A 21,379-nucleotide genomic window follows, 5' to 3' on the forward strand; every position below is an offset into this window, starting at 1 on the left:
AGGGGAGATAGGCTAAAAACGTAGGATAATGGGGTCTGGGCTTTCTGGGGAAATGGGCTTTATAAAATGTTTAAAACATAAAATACTTTGTTGAATTTAGTTGCTGAGGTGAACTTGCAACTGCATGGGCACCTTGGCTTGGCTACTTTTTCGACGCCATCAGACACAGGTAGGCTAAACATCAATTTAATATTAGGATAAAGGAAACACAAGCCTAGCACTCACTTTGACTAGCCTATACTAAGGCCAAAAGGTATGCTCAGGATAATAGGCTTATTACTTTTTTAGTAGAATGACAACTGGTCTAAGGTCAGACAGGGACTGACTATTGTCTATCCAACACAAAGAGCATCAGGGACATCTATTTAAGTTGTTTCGTGTATGCAAAACCTAACAAAGAGTAGCAGCGGGCTTTATATTACATAGACTATTCAATCAATCTTAACGAGATATTTGTTAGCGCCGATATTGAACGATGAACATTTCTGCTGGAACGTATGTGGTCAGCAGGGGGAGTAGTTGCCTTTTTTTACTGGTGCTTGGAAAATTGCTTGCTTTAAGAATCAGCAAGGCCATGCCATGACAACCATTTTACATGTTATTTTCATCTGTCACATTTTTAAGAAAAAAACATGATGGGCTCAAAAATATCTCAGCCTTTTATCTTTTAGACAGACTGAGTGACTTAATTAAAAAGTCCTGTAGCCCTGATGGATCAAGCAACGAGCTTCATCCTGACAGGTTATGTAGCCTATTCTGCACGGTTGACAGCACCAATGTGATGAACACCATAAATGGTGAGTTTAATAAGGGTTAATTTAGGGCGGATGCACTTGTGGGTAGCAGCTCCTGCCTTGAATGCTGTGAAATGAAATAGCCGACCAGACACATGTCTTCGACTCAACTACTGCGGATAGGAGGGTGCGTGCAGGGGCTGCGGCGATAACATTACTCAGAATCCATTATACGGCTCTCAGGGGATGCCGTACATGTAGCCTATAGTGGGAGGTGAAATTAATGCAAGTAAGGAGCGGGGAGTTTGTAGGTCCGGTTGGACTCACTGTTTGTGTACAATAAAGATTTGATTTCCCCTCTATACTCAATACAAAACAAAATGCTAACAGTGCTGTGAGTGAAAGGCCTGGAAATAGATGCAGTTATCTATGTGCGAAATAAAAATGTAGGTCTATACTATGAGATATAACCTAGTGAAGTGCTTCATCCATGCTAAACTCAAATGTATGATATTGGGCTTAGTATTATTTTAGTCCTCTTTTTTAAAACAAGTCTGTGATGATTGGTGTTGCAAAGAAACAACACAGGAACTGATATGTAGACATTCATTTTAAAAAGCTGTCCAATTCAAATAGGCTACCCTTCTCAGAAAATAACAAACCATGTGAAAGTCAAATAATTATTTAAGTAATCTACTCTTACCCATATGGAATCGGTTGTGTGTAACCTGGCATGGCGCATTTGTCCAGGAGAGGAGACAATGTATCATGATTTCAGCTGTACCCCATCTGCCCTAGTGTTCTGTGAGGGTCCGTGTCTCCATCCATCTGGTGGTCCCCAAGCCACCTGCTTATCTCTGCATCATCCCATGGATCTGGTGATTGCATGATGATGTTATTTCCAGTGTTGTATGACACATGCCCTGTAGACATACACATGCCCTGTAGACATACAGTGGACTCGTTCATATCCATATTGTTGTTGAAGTATATTTATATCAGGTGCATGATACCAATCTGTGAAATGGACTGAGAATTAGGACATTATGACATTTCTGGAATCAGGTTGTGTCCTTAAAACGGATATATAAACCCTATAGTTCCAATAAATTTAGAGACAAATGTTTTTTTCCCTTTAACAACACAGAACAAAAAATACATAGAATATCATATACAGGTTTCTGGTATAAAGAAACCCATAGCCTACATTTTCAAAGATGTTTGGAGTGAGAGCTCTCTGTATTCTTCATGTATCACCTTAGTCTGATGGAACATTTATTCAAATAACAGGGTCTATTATACAGTAATTACAAATGGATCATAAGCTGGACAAAATGAAAAAAAGTTGCACAAGGAAAAGGATTCCAAAAGGAGAAGCATGTGTAAACAGTATTAAGAGTAAGGCTACATTTAGAAAATTAATTTATAAGTAATTGTACATATGTACATAATACTGACTGTTGCCTTGACAAAATGTGCATTTCCTTAACGGCATGTTGCTTCACACAACACAATTGTTCTTTTAAGTATTTACAATGATACTGAAGAATGCAAACTGCCGTGGTGAGAAACCTGCTCAGATAAATATTTAAGGTTCAAGGCCATCACGCATCATCAGAACACTATGCACTGACAGAAATAAAACACTGACATACTGTAGCAAATGAAGCAAGATTTCGAAAAAAAAAAAACCATGTATACTTTAAGGACGTGTAGCAATATTATGCACATTATAATGCATTTGAGTAGCCTGCAGCACTCATGGTTATCTAGTCAGGGGTGTAATGTATGCCCCTGCTGTCCCTGTGAGCCCTCACTAAGTTCGCCTACCCTGTGCTGCAGGAAAGGACCTAAGCATCATGTACCGGTATGCATCATTTACGCAAGTATCTCCACCACTTTCGACAACTGAAAATAACATCTTCTCACTGTGTTTAGGGTTGTGTTGGGTATCATTGAAATTGTAATGATTCCGATTCCGATCCCAATTCTGCTTATCGATACCAACTCCTATCGATTCCGATTCCTATCTTTTTTATCCTACCTATTCTTCATTTCGATCCAAAAGGGTTAAAAACAATGTTAAGATCAAATATAAATCTAATATAATACATTCTTCATTCCAGGAGTAGTCTATAATCTAAGCCTTAACTGAACATTCAAAATGTGAATATTTATGTATAACTATTGATTGGCAGTCTCCTGTGTTTGTGTTATGCCATTGTATCCAGTGTCTCCAAAAGACAAGAAATAAACATTAACATGACCAGTGTAAATGAAATGGTACAAAATATATGGTACAATGCATTCTGAGTTTTGGATTTTGGAGTGCAAAGCTCCTCAAAGAAACAGAACAATGCTTCACGGCATGAAACAGGAACAGTAAAGGACAACTCGAGTGTATGCTGAAGATCCTGTTTTTTTTGTGTCTTTTGCAGAATCAGAATGCTTCTCTGCATCCGTTATTGCTGCTGTCTCTTATATTCTGGAGAGGTTTAGATGGTTCAGCGTATTGTATAATGAAAGCAATTTAAAAAACAACAGGGAGTGGCCTCTAACAGTGACTGGCGCAAAGGGAGCGCCAGTTACTTGAGAGTGGTGAGCTTTTGAAACAAACAAATACATGCAATTACTTAACAGTCACATGTACAGTACATATTACTAATGTATCCACAATTGCAAGACAAACATAGCAAATGGGAAAAAGACTTTGGTTTGTGCGAACAACTTGGCACAATATGTTAAACACTGACTCATAATTTTCTTATTTTTCCCCCCAGTGGGGAAACTGATATTTACAGTATAATAGTTAGGCTATTTTCATTTCATTTTCATTTCTTCATGTAAGACACTTTTTTTAAAATCCTCAAATAATTTCATTGGGAAAGAGTACCTTTTAAAGAGTGACATTCACAGAAGACTTCATCATTGACGGCAACCAATTTGAAATTGATCTCTTGGCGGGTCCTCATCAGACAGTCTGGCCTCCTAACTCAAATATATAACATAAATATTTTGGATTGTTCTTCAGGTAAATATCTAATCCTCTGTCATAACAAACCCGACAGGTCTTTCCACTCTTTTCCCATCAGCTTACACAAGGCTAGGAACAGCAGAGCCAAAGCAGCACAGCATATCTGACTTGTGTTCACACACACACTCAACAGTCTTGAGTTTCATCGACGGTGGCTGATATACGAACGACAAGATCTTGCACTCCACTTCAGTTGTTTTCATTCTCCTCTGGTCCAGCTCCAGCTCTCTCTTTCTCCACCCCCTATTCGCCCATCTCCCAGCAATGGAGAGTGCTACTCCAGGATGTCCAGGTAGACAGGGGGGTTTTTGACAAGGGCCACCAAGCGGCTATAGATGTCCTTGATGACCAGCCGCTGCTGGGGCTCTCTCTGCCAGCAGCCCTGCATCAGCTGGTGCACCTCCTTCGGACACGTGCGTGGTCTCTCCAGCTCCCGGCCCTGGGTGATGCATTCGATCGCCTGTGAGGCGGACAATAAGACACTCACATCAGGAAGAGCTGAATATAGCTTCAGTGCCCTGATAACTTTGGAAATGATTGTGCTGTATGTGTTCTATATGAGTATGGATTTGCTTGAAAAATGTTTCTTGCTAATACTTGAATCTAGTCTCTCATACAACTGTGTATCAAGAGAACATCTATCACTGTCAAGGGTTGGACATGGTAATGATCTGAAACCTTATTTGAGACCCCACTGCTTGGACTGGCAGTTAGGGAGCAGTGACCTCAACCCTTGGCGTAATGAAATAACACTGAGAGGTTCTCAGCAGTACTATGGAGTGCTCCAAAATGGGCTTTCAATCATGGCAATAAATTAGCAAAGATTCATATTGACCTCCCTGTCCAAAATGTCTGGGCCCCTCCAGCTCAGCCCTGTATGGGGTGTCATGGCTAGTCTATCCATGCGGCTCGTAATCTGTCGCGCCATAATTAGGGGCGTCTATCATAAACCAGGCAGGATTAGGTTAACGAGGTTAAACAACGTCGGCCCAGGGGCGAAGATGAGGCCAAATCGGATTAGGATTGAGTGAAGGGGAAAAGTGATCTACCCCCCACTGGAAAGAAGAGAGGCCTCGTTCCCATAATGGTGCAGTTGTGGTCGCACCCAAGTCCACTTCAGAGGGCGCTTTCATCTTAAAGCTCAGGATCGCTCATAATACTTATGTGTGCTATTGATCCCACTGCACTGCCTCTTCAGATCAGTGTACTACGAGGTAATTCTATATGAAGTAAATACAGTAACCTATCACATCTACTGACTTGTTCACGATATATCTGTATGCCTAGTAGTCCTAAGCAAACCTGTTCAGAACATGCAAGTGTCACAAAGTTGTATAATAGTGACTAGTAGGCCTACCTCGCTGTTGGAGAGCTGATACCATGGCTGTTTTCCATAGGTGAAGATTTCCCATAGGACCACTCCAAAGCTCCAGATGTCACTTTCCGTGGTGAACTTCCTGTACATGATGCTCTCCGGAGGCATCCAGCGAATGGGCAGCATGGTGCGCCCGCCAACCTGTCACATTGGGTTAGCATCAGCTACACTGAGGGACATTAACTGGACACATTGGGTTAGCATCAGCTACACTGAGGGACATGAACTGGGCACATTGGGTTAGCATCAGCTACACTGAGGAACATGAACTGGGCACATTGGGTTAGCATCAGCTACACTGAGGAACTTGAACTGGACACATTGGGTTAGCATCAGCTACACTGAGGGACATGAACTGGACACATTGGGTTAGCATCAGCTACACTGAGGGACATGAACTGTGCGCTCACTGTACATTACGAATGTTCCATTTACGGAACATTCAATAACTCCAAGGTGGGGGTTGACTGGAGAAATTCATGCATTTTTGGTTATTTTGTGCTAGTATGGTCTAACTACTGACGATAAGTTATGCTTCTTGGAAGACATTAATTCTTCTTAATTCTTCATTAATTAATGCTCTCATGGATATATATATATATATATATCACAACTGGCAACCATATGAATTCTCATTTTTATTATTGCAAAGTACTGCAGCCACAGGTGTCCATGCCTTACTCACTCTGTAGTAGTCTGTGCTGTAGATATCTCTTGACATCCCAAAGTCCCCGATCTTCACCACCAGGCCCTCTCCCACCAGACAGTTCCTAGTGGCCAGGTCTCTGTGGACAAAGTGTAAGGATGCCAGGTAGACCATGCCCGAGGCGATCTGGGCAGCGATCTGGAGCATCTGGGGAAGGGTCAGTTGGCCCAGCGGGGGCATCTTCACCTCATCAAGGATCCGCGCATCAGGGCCGTGAGCCCTGGGGGAAGAAGCAAGCAGGGCGGGGAGGGTGGAATGGGGAGGAGAGGGTGGTGGGTGGGGATAGTTGAAGGAGAGGTCACTCACTCTGACCTGTACACTCTTTAACAGACAGGCACTACACAATTACATTGCACAAGAGCAGCTGTGGGGATTGTGCAGATGTCCTTTGTATAGGGGATGAGTGGGTTGGTCGGCTGCGCAAGGCCATCTCAGGCCAGTGGAAAGCCATTTTGTGCTAATGTATGAACACACAACATTAAGCTCGTCCTAGCGGTATCATTCATTTGCCATAATTCAATTCCTGGATGTATTAATGAAGTCTTTCTCAAACAAACTCCTAATGCACTCCTACACTGCTGCTGTGCCTCCGACTAAACCCCCCTGTCATTGGGCAGTCTCCATGCGTCTCCCCTGATGCGCCCCCATCCATCCTCATAGAGCTCCTCCACTCCTACCACTTGTTGGCTTCCCTCTCTGATTGCTCAGGAAGTTCAATATGTTATCACTATTAGTTTAAGGGGCAGGTGGCAGGGCAGAGGCAGCTGCTTCAAGAGGCTGGAGAGGCCTAGCGAAACTGTCCACTACTGGAAAATGTGATTTCCACCTCCCCGCGCGGACGCGCATGGGTCCCCATCCCCAATCTGGCCCCATGGACACCTGGCACCCCGGCTCCAGTTGAGATGGATGGCGTTTTGCTGGGGCGACACATGCAGGACATATGGCCTGGCCTGGTCTGCCTATGGCGTCCAGACTCCTACCTTTCTTGCTCTGTGATCTTTATGGCGTCCAGGGATTACTGACGACTGGCGGACTGATGTGAGAGTGCTAATTTTTTTTTTTACATTTCCTGACCACTTCAAAAGGGGATAATTGTTTTGTGTATGCATTTGAAATGCATTTAATTAGAAAGAGAAGAAGTTTTTACTTTGACCAATTATGAGGACTCAAATAATATTTATTTTGGTTTATATTATGGTTGGATCAATTTGATAACAGCACAAACTTTTTAAGGCTGACAAAAGGCTGGAGGATTTTTTCCACCAAGGCCTCTAACTGAAGCACTCTTTTTTTTTAAGGGGGGGGGGGATTGGATGATGAGGACTTATTGAACGCATTCTCTTGTGAGTCTGTACTCGGCTGCATTCAGTGTCCTTGCGCCCAATACTTCTGGGATAATTACCCAAGACCACTCCAACACTTTGTTTAGTCTGTGGAGGTCAGCCGGATGGTTTGGCTCTTGGTCAAGAGGGGGCATTGATGGGGGTCTGTGGTTACCTAAGGAAGCGGTTGAGGTCCCCGTGTCTCATGTACTCAAAGACCATGGCCAGGGGCTCGCCGTCGGTGCACACGCCGTAGAAGCGCACAATGTGCTCGTGCTGCAACACTGTCAACAGTTCGGCCTCACGCTGGAAGTCCTGCCGTGTCGACTCGTTAGCATCCTTCAGGGTCTGGTGAAAGTCATCAGGAGAAGGTATACATTTGTCAAACTTAAACTTGGAAAGTCAAGTGGAGTATATTATATTTCTAAATATTGAGGAGCTATTTGGATTGAACAGAGACTTCAGGAAGCCATTGTCATCATATTTATGTTAACTTGACACAAATTATTGTAACTCAGATATGTAAAAGTAAGACAAATGAATGAAAGTTCTAAAATAAATTCATTCGTTTGGTTTGGAGAGAGAGTGAGAGAAGTACTCTACCTTTATGGCTACCAGCATCTTGTCACTGTCAGGGCTTAGGTTGGCACACTCTGCCAAGTAGACCTTTCCAAATGCCCCCTCACCGAGTTCCCACTTTAGCACGATGTCCTGCCGTTTTATGTGCTGAACACCTGCAGAGTTTTTGTGTTAAAAAAGCCGGTAAATCTTTCTTTGTGAATCTTTCTGTTGTAGTTGAGTTGGCGATTTGATTTGGTTATTTAGTTTGATTGTGACATTCTTTCATTTTAGTGCTGCACACTTACACATGTCTTTGTCCTTGATAATTCCACAGAAATACTGAGGGTTTTCTACGAAGCTGGACAGGCCAGAGTCCAGTGTCCCCTCATCTGAAGATGGGGGGCTGGCTCCAAAATTCATAAAACGCAGAGACACCGCAAGGTCGTCCTCCGTTCCTAGAACCGACGAACCTGTTTTAATGAAAACCATTGGGTGGAGGAGATTGAATAGATTTCCAACTATTTCTTTTCAAATCCAGGGCCATTTTTTTCTCCCCTTTTGAATTTCACTTGCAACCTTCTTTAGACATGTTACGTTTTTCTTTTCTCCAAAGCCTGAGAGAATGTAGGTTTGACACATATTGACAGATGGCACATGTGAACTAGTTCACTGGAGTGAGTCGTAATGACCATTGTCAGGTGTTGGCAGTTGGGGTATTTTCAAAAAATACCAAACTAGGTTTATATCTAAAGGCAAAAATCTCACCAGTGACTGGCAACATTTTAAAAAAAGCCCTAAAAGTTCCACCCCATAATCATAAATCCCTCTCAACCGGGAACCACAGGCTGTCGGAGCCCTGGTAGAAAGGCACAGCAGTGGGAATAAGTTGGGTAGAGAGGCAATCAGACCCACTTAGGCTGTTTAGGAGGGAGTCCGAGTGGACCAGAAAAAGCCTGGGTCCATCAGTCTCCCTTAATGGCCTTTCTCAGCCTGTGGCTCCTGATGCTATTTACTTTGCATGCTGTAATTAAGACCTGGCAGGCACTTTGCCGAGCTGTTAGACTGGGAGTGTGCAAAGTTACAGCTTAGCGGAAATCATATATTGCCACTACCCTTTGCATTATACACAATGCCTGTATCAGGAGCATTTCAGATCCTGCTGTGAGAGAGAGAGAGACTTTTTTTTTTACGTTATCACATATTTTGAAGGCTACTTTGAAGATAGGTATTGTTTGTTTCAGGGGCTAAATGAACAATTTCACTGATTTACTCTAGCTGTTGTTTAGTTTGTTTGTCTCAATGATATGGTATAATTACAGCATCACAGTGTTGCTTTTATTTGAAACGACTGTATTTCATGCTTGAAACTAAGCATTTAAGGGGGCTTAATTATGAATAGATTCAAACTGATTCCTTGATGGTTTAGCAGAGCATGCATTTGTCTCAGGTAAAGAACATTTCTGTCAAACAAATGTGCTGTATGTATGTGTGTGCCTGTGTCACTGTGGACTTACGGTGGATGCCGAACTTGGAATGTTGGCCACACTTGTTAATGACCAGCACCATGATTAGGAGGAAAGTGCAGGTAAACACAGCCAGTCCGACCGCTAGAGATACCTGCTTATGGAGACAAAAGAGTTGTTTAAGGACACTCAGTATGGCCATATCGCGTATCTCTATTTTATGATCCCTTGTTTCTTTGATGTGCTCTTACCCCCAAAACCCTGCTTTCCAAGTTCTCTGTCACTTCCTCTGGTGATTGGTTGGTTGGGGCTGTAGGGAAGAAATGTATTTTTGTTAATTTTTTATTTTTTTTTGGAAATAGACACAATTATATTGATCATTACATTGATCAACAGTCTATTTTAGAAGACATATGTTTCATTATTTTTTTCATTTTGTGGTATTTAAAAGTTTGCAGAGATAATATTTGTAGACTAAATAATCAGTTTTCGGCACATGCACATTTTTATGCACACATTATCTTTGATAGAATTTTAAAAAGACTCACTTGGTTTGACTGGCATGTGTCAATTGAGTGGGGAAAAAAATAATTGTCAGTAACCGACACAACAATAATAATGTGAAGAAATATTGCATTGCTTTTTCCTTAAAAAAAACCCTATGTGCTCACCAAAAATGATACCCTCTGGATCCTCTGGATCAAAAGGGTTATCCATGAACTTCCCGCAGGTCGTGGCATTGTCCGCGCCGAGGGTGTTGTTCACGATCAAGGTGTAGTAGCCGTTGTTTATGTGGGTGGGCTTGTTGAGGAAGAGGCAGCCGTGCAGGATGGAGCCGTCCTCAGAGTCGGGGATGAGCTGCATGTAGGTGTACTCGTTGTAGGTCAGGTCAGAGCCGTTGTACAGCCATCGGATGTTGGGCGCCGGGTTCCCGTCCACCGCGAACGGGATGCACCAGTGATGCTGCTGCTCAGGGTCACGGAGAAATAGGATTCTCACTGCAACTGCAGTGGGGGTGGGATGGTGTTTAGTTGAGTGAAAACATGGTGCTTTACAATAGGACTTAAAGAATATAAAGAATATATGAAAATAAATAGTCATTAATATTGAGTTGTGATTATAGTATACAATAGATGTAACAAATTGAATGCTCATGCATTGAGTATCAGAGTGATTCCTCAAATTCCACAGTTCCAAAGGTGCCGCAGAAATTACTGTTTTTCATGCTGTGCTTATTTCTGTTCTTTGATTAGCTCTATTGTGCAGAATTGCCCCTCAATATCACAACTAATTGGCACAAATTAAAAACTGAGTAATAAAAAGTTCCTGTAATTCTGCCTTGCAGAATCAGCAGACAATTCCTCAAAGACATACTCATCTCAGTTCAGTCTGAACCCCAAAGTCACTCGAACCCAAGGGTGTGAGCTATATGTTATAAAGCATATATGCTTTTTCCACGAATCAATGTCGTCCATCGGCACTGTAAACCTGTTGACCTTGCGATGAATAATGAATCCTATGCTTGTTGGGGGGACCTGACCACAAGAGGTACCTGGAAGCACACTGAACGTGGGATACAGGAAATGGCTCTTTTAGATCGAAGAACATGCTGATGTCAGGAGCAGAGTCACTCCTCTACGACCATTTCACTGCTCTTAACCCGTGACCCTACGCAAGAAAGTGCTTCGCAAGGAGTCCAAGAAGACATTAATGTCATATTCTGAGATTGCCTCAGTCTCAGTGTGGCACAAGCGTGACCCTAATATAAATAGATGAGCCCTTGGAGCATTTCTTTTATATTTCAACTGCCAAAGAATCCAAGTGAAAGAAAGGAGGATGACATTATCATGGAAACCACCTGACCGCTAACTTTGCAAACACATTTTCACATCAACTGTGGCAATGGAGACAGTGGGATTGTTTTTTGTCAGTGCTTTGAGGCCAAGGAAGAGTCCAACTGATCCTAAGGGTAATTATGAGGAGGTTGTTAATGACACACTGTCCACTAAAGGGTTTTATGTTGATAGATCAGTGCAGCTTGCGCCACTTGCTGCCTGCCAGTCAACCCTGACAATTATGTTTTCCGGACTACTAGGGAGAGGCCCATTAGTGGAGTCTCAAATAAGATCTGATGACTGTTATTCTCCCATTTTGTTGACATTAATTATCTGTCCCTTGATGGCCATACATTTGTCTCCAGTCAAACACTGTTTTCTCCCCAGCTATTTGACAATTACAGCATGATCAAGCATTTGCAATGGGAAAACATGCCCTCTGTGTCCCAACAAAGAAGAGCTAAAAACTGAAAGAGGGCTAATAAGGGCTAATAATAACCTTTCTTCAGACACCACTGTGCTTTTATGAATACATACAATGCCTGCAGCCACCCAGGTTTCTAAATATATTGTAACACTGTTCAAAGACTCACATTCAATATTCAGAGGCACCATGGCCTTGCCCGGCCCTGCCCTGTTCTCTGCTTCACAGGTGAGGTTATGGAGGTTGTCCCAAGAGGACACGTTCACCAGGTGGAGGACCAGCTCTTGAGTGTAGCCCCACAGTCTCCTCTGAAAACACCACAGACTAGAAGTGAATAAAGCATCTACATGGCATCTAGCAATACAACATTTGCAGAAATGGTTATATGGTATAGCATAGTATTGTAAATTGTGTACCATTTCATTATTATTATTAGTTATAAGTATATGTATACTTATCATTGGGAAGATCATAAAATAGTAGCATTCAGTATTCACATGAGCACTGTCCTGAAATGTTTTATAGCAACATGCCACGTTTTTGCGATATTAGCTTATGTACTGTCTACCCGGAGTTAGATAAGAGGAGACATACCCTGCAATAACCCAGTCTGACACTGTTAGCCTAACTTAACATAATTCACTGGAAGTAGGTTATAGCAGTTAGCCTACTGTAAATAAGTTAATTTCCCAAAAGGCTGGCGTGCTCTCTACAATCAAGCAGTTGAGTGGACGAATGTGTGGCCCTGGGGTAGGCCCGCTGCTTCGTACCTCCCAGGTGTAGTGTGAGTGGAGCTGCGCCGTGTTCCACCTGACGGAGGGTGTGGGCACGCCGGTCACCTCGCAAACAAACGTCAGGTTCCCTCCCTCCTGCACTTTCGTTCTGAACGCCTGGATGGCCACTTCGGGAACGCCTGCCAAGTAATACACCTTATGAAAGCTTTGTTGAAGACATCTTGTAGCAGTGAACACCTAATGGGCCTTAGATAATGACCACTCTTTAACTTCTGTATAATATTCACAAATGCAGGAAACCTCACAACATATGGACATGTGACTCAGCAGCATACTTTCACAATCAGGCATAGCAGAAAATCCGAATGGAAATCAAAGGATCTACTGGCTTTTGATCTACTGCCACCTTATTCTCTACATGCATCTGTATGGACAGTCAAGCTGTAGTGTCAACCTACTGCAGTTCTCTATGGTCAGGGACTCCAGTGGAGTAACTGTCCCATTGGACACACAGGTCACAGGCTGACTGTCAAGGTCACTACGTCCACCCAGTTGCCACTGCTGGAGCCAGTGGTGGTCACATGAACAGTCCAGTGGGTTGTAACTCAAAACCCTATGGTCAAACGAGAGGACAGACAGCCATTGTGTTTGGTGAGATATAAACATAACATCCACCTGGCAGTATATCAGTTCTGACTTGTGGTATGACTGTGTGTGAGTGATAAGTATTTCAGTTTCAAATGCACTGAATTTCAACACACTGGATGCTTCTGTACTGGATGAGCACAGAAAGTGTTTGTCTTAAAATGTGTTTCGGTTACATCATGTATATTTCAACACTGGAAAGCTGAGTACAGAAGTTGACAAAGTAACACAATGTAGTAAATTTCCAACACATTGGGTACCCATTTAGCTATCAGGAGGGGGGACCTAATTCATCTAAAACCAACGAAAAGAGTCATTCTCATACCAACAACAATAACATTGTTTGTATTTTCAGTATTGTTTCTTGTGTAATACAAAGTCCTGGCATGCATTGGCAATGGCAGAGACTCCAGTGGCATCAAAATGAACTACAGTACATTGTTTTAAATATGACTTACAAATTCAGAAGGGGAAGATGGTGGAAGACCTTCCAGCTGATGTGTCTGAGCTCATTTGAAGCCAGATTCCTGTTAGGAAAAACAGCAAAGTGGGTGAATTATTTTACCCATTTTTACTCCAAGTGTTTCAACATCATAAAAAAAAATAAAGTTTAGCATTACTTGTTTAAGTACTATGTTAAACTCAAGTCATGCACTTCTATACCTCAAAGTTTTTTGTTTTAAAAAATGTCTTTACCTCAAAGAGTTAGTTTATGGGTGGATTGGCAGTTTAAAGATATCTAATCACTTATGAAAGGTAATCATTCACATCAAGTGCTACATTCCTGAACAATGTTGGCATGCAGTCGTGTGTTCTCCACATTAGTGAATTAGCCTTTAGCTCCAACACATAATTCTGAGCCATAGGAGACTTGGCCCTAGATGCACATCATGGTGCCAGGATTTAATTGACTGGATGAAGTTTGCACTTCCAGGTGTTTGACAGGAAAAGTAACCACAAGGCCTCTGATGAAAACTTCTAAACTGTATTGTTTGCTAATCATGAGGTAGCCCCTATTGTTTTAATCCTCATTTAAATGTGCATCCTCAAATTGAATGGGGGGCATAATTTTATAATTATGCAGTTGACAATGTTTCATATATTAATCAATATTTTTTAACAAATAAATTCATTTAGTTGAAATAGGAAAGAAATGTTTTTTTGCATGACATTATTGGGCTATTGATAAATGCTACATATATTTTAATGGTCAATAGATTTTGATAAATCGTTTTTGCAATTTCTTAAAATACAATATTGAATTTTGATGTGAATACTGAATGTATTCAGTGGATAGATCCCTCTGCTTCCATGTGGTTTTCTTGGCAGTCTGAGTCGGAATGCTTCTCTTTTATGCCGATGGATGAAAACAGATCTTTAAAAAAAACCTACAGAGATGACAGACGACATTGCCAGCGATGGCGCTGCCACATGGCTGATCTATATTCTCTGTGGCAGCAGTAATGGGGGGCAGCAGGGGGTTCAAATATTTGTTTTCGTTGCTCCCAAAAGTTCGTGTCAGATGGGTTGGTCACCAGGGCCTATCTATTATCACATTACAGCTCGATTCTGCCATTCCCGGCGGATGGGGTAGGATGGCGTGGGGTGGAGTGGGATGGTGTGTGTGTGTGTGTGTGTGTGTGTGTGTGTGTGTGTGTGTGTGTGTGTGGGTTGGCTGGGAATAGTAGCTGCTTAGAGGAGAGAGGTGGGGTGGTAAGGGAGGAGGTGCTCTGAGGAAGAGTGAAAAACAATGTAATTAAAAACAAAAGAATGAAAGACGGAGGACTTGGCACTTAAGATGATGCTCCCTCCATTTTGATACAACCCCCCATACAGTGCGGTACAGTGTGGCCATCTGAGCTGTATCCTTCTCTCTCTCCACCCCCATCCCACCCCCACGCTCTCCAGAGCAGTCCTCCCAATCTCAGAGGCACAGCTGTTCTCCCTCTCTTTTCCCCCCTCGGTGAAATATTGATTAGGCGATAATGGACCCCTTAGTGGAGTGTATTTATTATGCATCAGATGTCAATAATACGCCAACGTGAGCGAGTAAAAGGTGACTGCTGGATGTCTTCTCCAATTTCTCCAGACTCCCCGACCACCCACCCCAACCCCAAAACTCAGCCCCCTCTCAGCCTGTTCCCCCCGGCTTTTACCCGACCACTCTCTTCCCCAGATCCACAACACCAGGCATGTCACACAAGCAGGACAGTACCAGTTACAAGATGGTGGCGATAAGGGTCAACAACCCTACAATACAACTGAGATACAAGATAATGCCTTGTGTGCAAGTGTAGGCAATGCAAATGACTGCATGCTGTGCAAAGCAAACTTGATTGGAATCAGTGTAAGGAACAGCTTATTTAATGTAAATGTAAAGCAAAAAATTGATCATTTCAAAAGATATTGGAGTTTTCAGATAATTAGTCATTTTTGGCATAATTGTATTAAATTGAGGAGGATTTAGGTGTTAAGTATAATGGGAAGGAAGTGTCTGATTGACAGGTGCAAACCATGGAGCTCAGAGCTTGTTGGGAACAAGGTGTAGAAAGACAATCCTTTGTAAGGACAAGGACACTTACACAGACTGGAGCTTGAGGTTGTGCTGAAAAGCATTGACAGAAATGTATTCCAACCCGCAAGATGTCACCGTCCTGGGTGGAGGGAAAATCAGACATCAAAAGGAAGTCTTCAACCACTCAGGAACTGTGTCAACTGATGATTGATCATATCACTTCAATCACTGATATAATAGTCCGACGTTACAATGAATTCTGCTCAACCGGATACATCTATAATGGTATGATCCGGCCTTTGAAACGCTCTCCTAAAATCCTAAAATCTGATTTTGTGTGTTTTCATTGTCTTTATTGAACTATATAGTGCACAATCTATGCACATAATTACACTGGTTGTTTTAACTTTAAGATTTTTCATTTTAGGCCAAAGAGTGCAAGATTGGTGTATCATTTTTCAAGAAATAGTTAAAATTCACAAGATTCATACCAGTAATATTATTGATGATTCATGTATGTAACATGTGCATTTTATATAACATTATAATTCATAAGAAGATACTACACTTACAGATTCTTCAGCTCCCTGTAGTTGGCGAGATCAATTTCTGTGATATTTTTCAGATCAGGCTCTTTTTCAATGACTCTAGGGAAACAAATTATTCAAAATTACCAACACAAAATTATCAAAACAAACAATAAAACCTTCACCAGCCATACAGTAGATTCCACTGAGAGTGTTATTGGTCGGTGACACAGTGCAAGTGTTTGATCTGACTCATATGATTGTCCACAACACAGCATAGTTTAGCATTAAGGTTTAGCATTGTCACCAATCACAAAAAGCAGAAAAACAATGATAACAGCAGCCACAAAGCAACAAGCAACCCTTATATATACAGTAAATGCAAGCAACATTGTTGTGAGTTGATAGTCCAGAGTTAAGGAGTCGAAGTGAGCACTTAAATCAACCACCTCTCAATCTCTCCAACAGCGCACAGCAGGGATGCGCACTTCAGCCTGTTTTATTTCAAATGGTTGCTAGGTAAGCTTTTGCTGCTTTCTGACTCAAAGTCATGGTTTGTACTGTATATGATTGTGGTTATTGTTATGATTCTGTTACATTTTATTTAGTTTATTACTAATATTGGTATTTCTTTTATTTAGGTCATAAGATATTACTTTAAACTGTTACTTTAAACTGTTCATTTTAATGCTAATGTAAATGTGTATTGATGTTATTGTAAGTTGATTTGGACAAAAGTGTCTGCCAAGAACTAAAAGCATAATCATAAAAATAGATTTCTGCGAAATAGAACAAATCAAATTCCCTGTTATCACAGAGTGCTCTATTGTCCATAATCTCGCTTTTGTGTGCCGGAGCCCCATATACCCTCATTTTAGTCAGACCCTGCTAGAAGCAAAGACCTAATGAGGCATGTGGCTGATTAGACATTATATTTCAGAGGGGTGGGACCAATACGTCCCGCTGGGAATCATTCTCCTTTTTCAAATTGTAGCCACCAGCCCTATTGAGCGCTCTTTGTATAGAGAGACATTGGGATGTGGTTTCCGATGTCTGTTAACATCTGCAGACATGATGCTGTGCACGTTTCAGTTTATGATTAAAAACGTAACGATTGACCAGTGTGGAACTTGGCACCGCTGCTGTCGTTTAGAGGTAACCTTTTAGTGTAATCGGATGCAGTTGAAGCCTATCAAAACCTGCAGTCAAAATGAGCCTGGTTAGAGTAAAAGAAAATCCTACCAACAGACAACAGAGGTAGGGAGAGGTGTGCATATGGAGGCTGGATGGAGAGCACCTGGGTGGTGTTCTTTTTTCCCATTTATCTGTCATTTTGAGAGGGTTTGCCATAATTGGTGTGTTTGGATGGCCTATGCGAGCTTCCAAATCTCTTCTACTACGAACGCTGAGAGCACAACGCCCTTCTCCTGACAATTACCCTGTTCGTTGCACACAGGGAGACGGCCATCACGTCCATAAGAGCCTTATACTGCGGCCCCACATCACTCTTCACCATCACCATCATCATTTGTGTGATATTAAACTGAACCACAGTCCATTTACAACCCCCCAAACCTCCTGCATCAGCATTGGTCCTTATTACAGCAATTAGTACAGTCCTCCCCTAAATACGGGTCTTGGGGGTGAAATAACAAATGGAATATTTTTAAAAATATTGTGATACTGTTATAATTCATAATGGTTTCAATTTCCTGAGCTACACTATGTGGTCGTAGAAAAAAAACAAAGGCTCACTAACAACCTTTGAGGTTGTTTGGCTGTGCTGTTATGTCTGTTGTCACCCTGTCCGCGGGCACTAGGACCAGTGTGAGGCACAGAAAACACAAACATATTTATTTGTGTCAGATTGACTCGAAGAGCTGTAATCTAATTACGAGGCAGGTGGGATGGGAATCATAAACTCCCTTTGCTTATTGGATCGAGCCAAGTGGGTAATATTTCATCTATTGTTCTCGGGCGCCCGGCATGCCATTGCGTTTGGCCATTGGCAGAATTGAATTTATAGCTTGATGCATCATTCATGAATTCTTGCTGCTGGGTTTTGTGTTTATGCCTTCTTCCGCGCTTGTTGCCCGGTGGTATCTGTTGTGTTCCTGAGTGTTGGACCAAACACTGGCTACTGTCACTCACACACTAGGGCTCTGAGCGCACCAGTGTGTGGGGAAAGAGCAATCTGGAGGTGAGCTGTTCATTGTATTACATCTAGACAGGCTTTCTGGGTGGAGTCATGCAGGTAAGGGAACACTAAGAGTGGCAACCCAGTTGGTAAGCACAGCAAGCAACAGCAATGTCAACAGTGTGTATGAAGGAATATAGGAGAAAACTATATAAAGACGGTTTAAGATAAACAACATTCATTTGTTTCCAAAAAACAAATGAATGACCAAAAAGTGAAAAATAAGATTGAATCGTTATTCAATTGTGATCACAGTCCACCAAGCCAGTTTGCTATTTTCTGCTGTTCTTCTCAGCATCATGCTTACATCTGCTGGGAAATGAATGAGCCACAATGGGTTCTAGAATGGCTTCTCGTCATGATGACGTCACCATGACAACACTGTGATTGTGTCATCAATCCCATTTGATTTATATAAATGGAGTACCACACTCTCCCTCAAATGAAAGTTTCAAATGTGTGAGTGTGACATGTTATCTCCAACATAATTATGTTTGGATATATCAGTTAGTTGCAGAAAATAAAAGTATGTAGGCGTCCTTAGGAAACTACATTAGGTATTCCTCTGTCCTCCTCTGGATAGGTCTAGAGGTGCACCCTCTCAACTATTTGTCTTGTATACAAAGGAGTACCAACGCCATTATGTGAAGTGCTAAGTTTGCCTTTGCTGTGATAACCCCTGATCCTGGCCCTGTAGGCAGAATTCCCAGGCTGGTCCCAGTTTTCCGTTGAGAACATAGACATGTCTAAAATTACTAATGATTTACTTCAAATCCTAGTCACCACTCCTGTAGTTATCCATGACCAGGCTGTTGAGCTTCTGCAGCACTATATATATCTTGGCACTGAAATTGCTGACAAGCTGAGTATTAGGTGAATCCTGTGTGCATTGGCTCTCAGGATTATAAAGACATCCTTGATCGAATAGTATTTTGAATGGTACACTGTCAACTACTCATTTGGGTCATTCAGAACTGTGAAAGTGGCTCATTCCTGGAATAGGCCCAAACCAGCACCAGACATTCTTCAGGGCCTCCAGTTATGTGATTGGTTAATCAGAGTAGAACAAATCATGACATAGTGACTGCATTGACATTAGCATGTGCATTTTAAAATGGGGTGTATTTCAATCAATAACCATATATTTCTCCCTATGCATACTCATTGGATACCAATCACCTACAGTAGATTGAACTCTGTTTTTGCCTGGCCTTTCGTTGGCCCCAAGCAGCATTGCCAAGTTGTTAGGAAAACACTTGTTGTTTCAGGTTAAGGTCCACACAAGAAAAATGATATCGGATCCCAGACTCACCAACGAGTCACCAAAGCAACTACAGTCACAGCGTTTTAGCGCCCATGTTGACATCAAAACCCACTTGAAGCACTCAGCTAAATGAAACGATAAGCTACGTGATTAGATTTTATCAATGGCAAATAAGAGGACCTCAGCCACTCAACACCCACCCTTCACACCCCACCACCACCACCATCACCACCACCCTTGTGCTCCAGCAGCAGGTGTAGCTTACTGGTGTCATAAAACGCACTCACATTTCGGTGATGTTCTCGCTCTCCTGCAGCACCAGGGCCGGGACACTGCTGAGGCCAGCGCGGCCGTCCAGGCAGTGCAGCCAGGTGAAGAAGCAATGGCAGCCCGGCGGGCACGCGCTCTGGGCCGGCGCCGCCTGGCACACCAGCACCGCCGCCACCAACGCCATCACCAGCGCCAGGTCCGGGGCCCGTGGTGCTCGCTCTGCCCGCGCTGCCATAACCCCGCGGGGGCTCAGCCGTCTCAGGTGCGACTGATCTCTCAATCAGGGGGTCTCCGTAGGAGTCAGGCCTCTCCACACAACAACAACAACAACAGCAGCAGCAGCAGCAGTCGTAGTGGTAACAGTAGCAGCCGGGCCCTCGGTCGCTCCTCTCTCTCAGCAGTAGTGGTGGGGGTCCTGATCCCAGGCAGGCGCTGAGGTATTGAGCTGCAGTCACAGCAGCAGCAGCAGCGGCAGCAGGAGTGAGCGAGAGTGAGGACGGGCCCAGGGGACCGCTGGGCTGCTACCTCCTCTCACTGATGCCTCCCAGTCAGGGATTGAGGGAGGGGCAAGCCGGTCCATTAGTTGACTCTGTGCGTGTGCATGTGTGTGTGTGTGTGTGTGCGTGTGCGTGAGTGTGAGTGTGTGTGTGTGTGTGTGTGTGTGTGTGTGTGTGTGTGTGTGTGTGTGTGTGTGAAGTAGAGTAGTGGTCACCAGACACCTTTAGGAGGCAGAGAGGGGAGGAGAGAAAGAGTGGAGGATGAGATTGAAAGAGAGGAGGAGAGCTGGGTGACACAAGTAGTTGGGACAGGGGAAGACGGGGGAGGGGTGGAGGGAGGGTGGGGGGTCCATACCAGAGTGGAACTTGTCCCAGCAATGGGACTGATAGCTTTCTGGACACTAGAGCATAGAAGGAGGGGTTAACAGTCAACAGCCGAGTGGAGAGGAGAGAAGAGGAGAGGAGGAGAGGAGAGGAGAGGAGAGGAGGAAGTTTGTTGTGTAGCAGAGCAAAGGTTCATTGGCACCGAGGCCATTAGATCGGAAGTACAGTATGTCTCTCTTTCCAATAAACACAATGAAGTGGCTCAAAGACATGGGAGGATTTAGAACTAGCTACAGGCCTTTTGATCCGTAGCAATGAAATGGATTTCATATTGCATTCAGTATTTTTTGTTTCATATTTTCAGGCACAGAAAGACTCACACACTCACAGAAAAGGATTAATTCAATCAGGTTAAATGACCTAGCGTCAATGTATCAGTTGCAAGGCTGGGGCAACTATACCATGTTCTGATGAAATTTGAAAGGCCTAGAATTCCATGAAGGTGTTTTGCAGCTTTTCGTACCTTCCTGCCACAACAATGCAAAAGCAATGGAACGTGGTCTCACTGCTACAGAGCCATGGGTCACTTAGGAAGAGAGCAAAAGCCCAGTTGTTCAGAGCACCATGCCTGTGGAATCAGCCATTCCTCCGAGGATAAATATTGTACCCCCACCACCACCACCCCCACCACCACCACCCCCACCACCACTTCCCACTCTCAAGCCTCTTAGTCACTACAGACAGGAGTAAGGTCATATTGCCCTGACCACAATTACTGGGAGAAGCTGAATTGCCTTTTTCGAAGCAGGAGCCAGGACATAGTGATGGCTCAGGACATCCTCTCACTGCATCCTGCCTCTTCAGGCCCATCTATGGAAGTGCTCCAAGCTGTCTATAGCAAGTGCAGATGCATTTCTCCTCACTGTTCTGGGGCAGGGGCTTGGGAAAGTAC

General features: G+C 43.1%; 1 protein-coding gene across 1 annotated transcript; it reads right to left on the reverse strand.

The window, feature by feature from the left end:
* Positions 1–4,042: 4,042 nt before the first annotated feature.
* On the reverse strand, positions 4,043–19,841 carry ntrk1 (neurotrophic tyrosine kinase, receptor, type 1). The gene is made up of 17 exons (XM_048261936.1): positions 19,624–19,841; positions 15,921–15,995; positions 15,416–15,487; positions 13,292–13,360; positions 12,647–12,801; positions 12,225–12,367; positions 11,624–11,762; positions 9,867–10,199; positions 9,744–9,752; positions 9,447–9,505; positions 9,247–9,349; positions 8,038–8,202; positions 7,775–7,905; positions 7,347–7,519; positions 5,829–6,069; positions 5,126–5,284; positions 4,043–4,228 (listed from the first exon to the last, which is right to left on the reverse strand). Exons 1-17 carry the CDS (start codon positions 19,839–19,841, stop codon positions 4,043–4,045), a joined length of 2,430 nt encoding a protein of 809 aa, XP_048117893.1.
* Positions 19,842–21,379: the final 1,538 nt, after the last annotated feature.

The sequence above is a fragment of the Alosa alosa genome, chromosome 13 (genome assembly GCF_017589495.1).
Source record: "Alosa alosa isolate M-15738 ecotype Scorff River chromosome 13, AALO_Geno_1.1, whole genome shotgun sequence".
Classification (NCBI taxonomy): Eukaryota; Metazoa; Chordata; class Actinopteri; order Clupeiformes; family Clupeidae; genus Alosa; species Alosa alosa.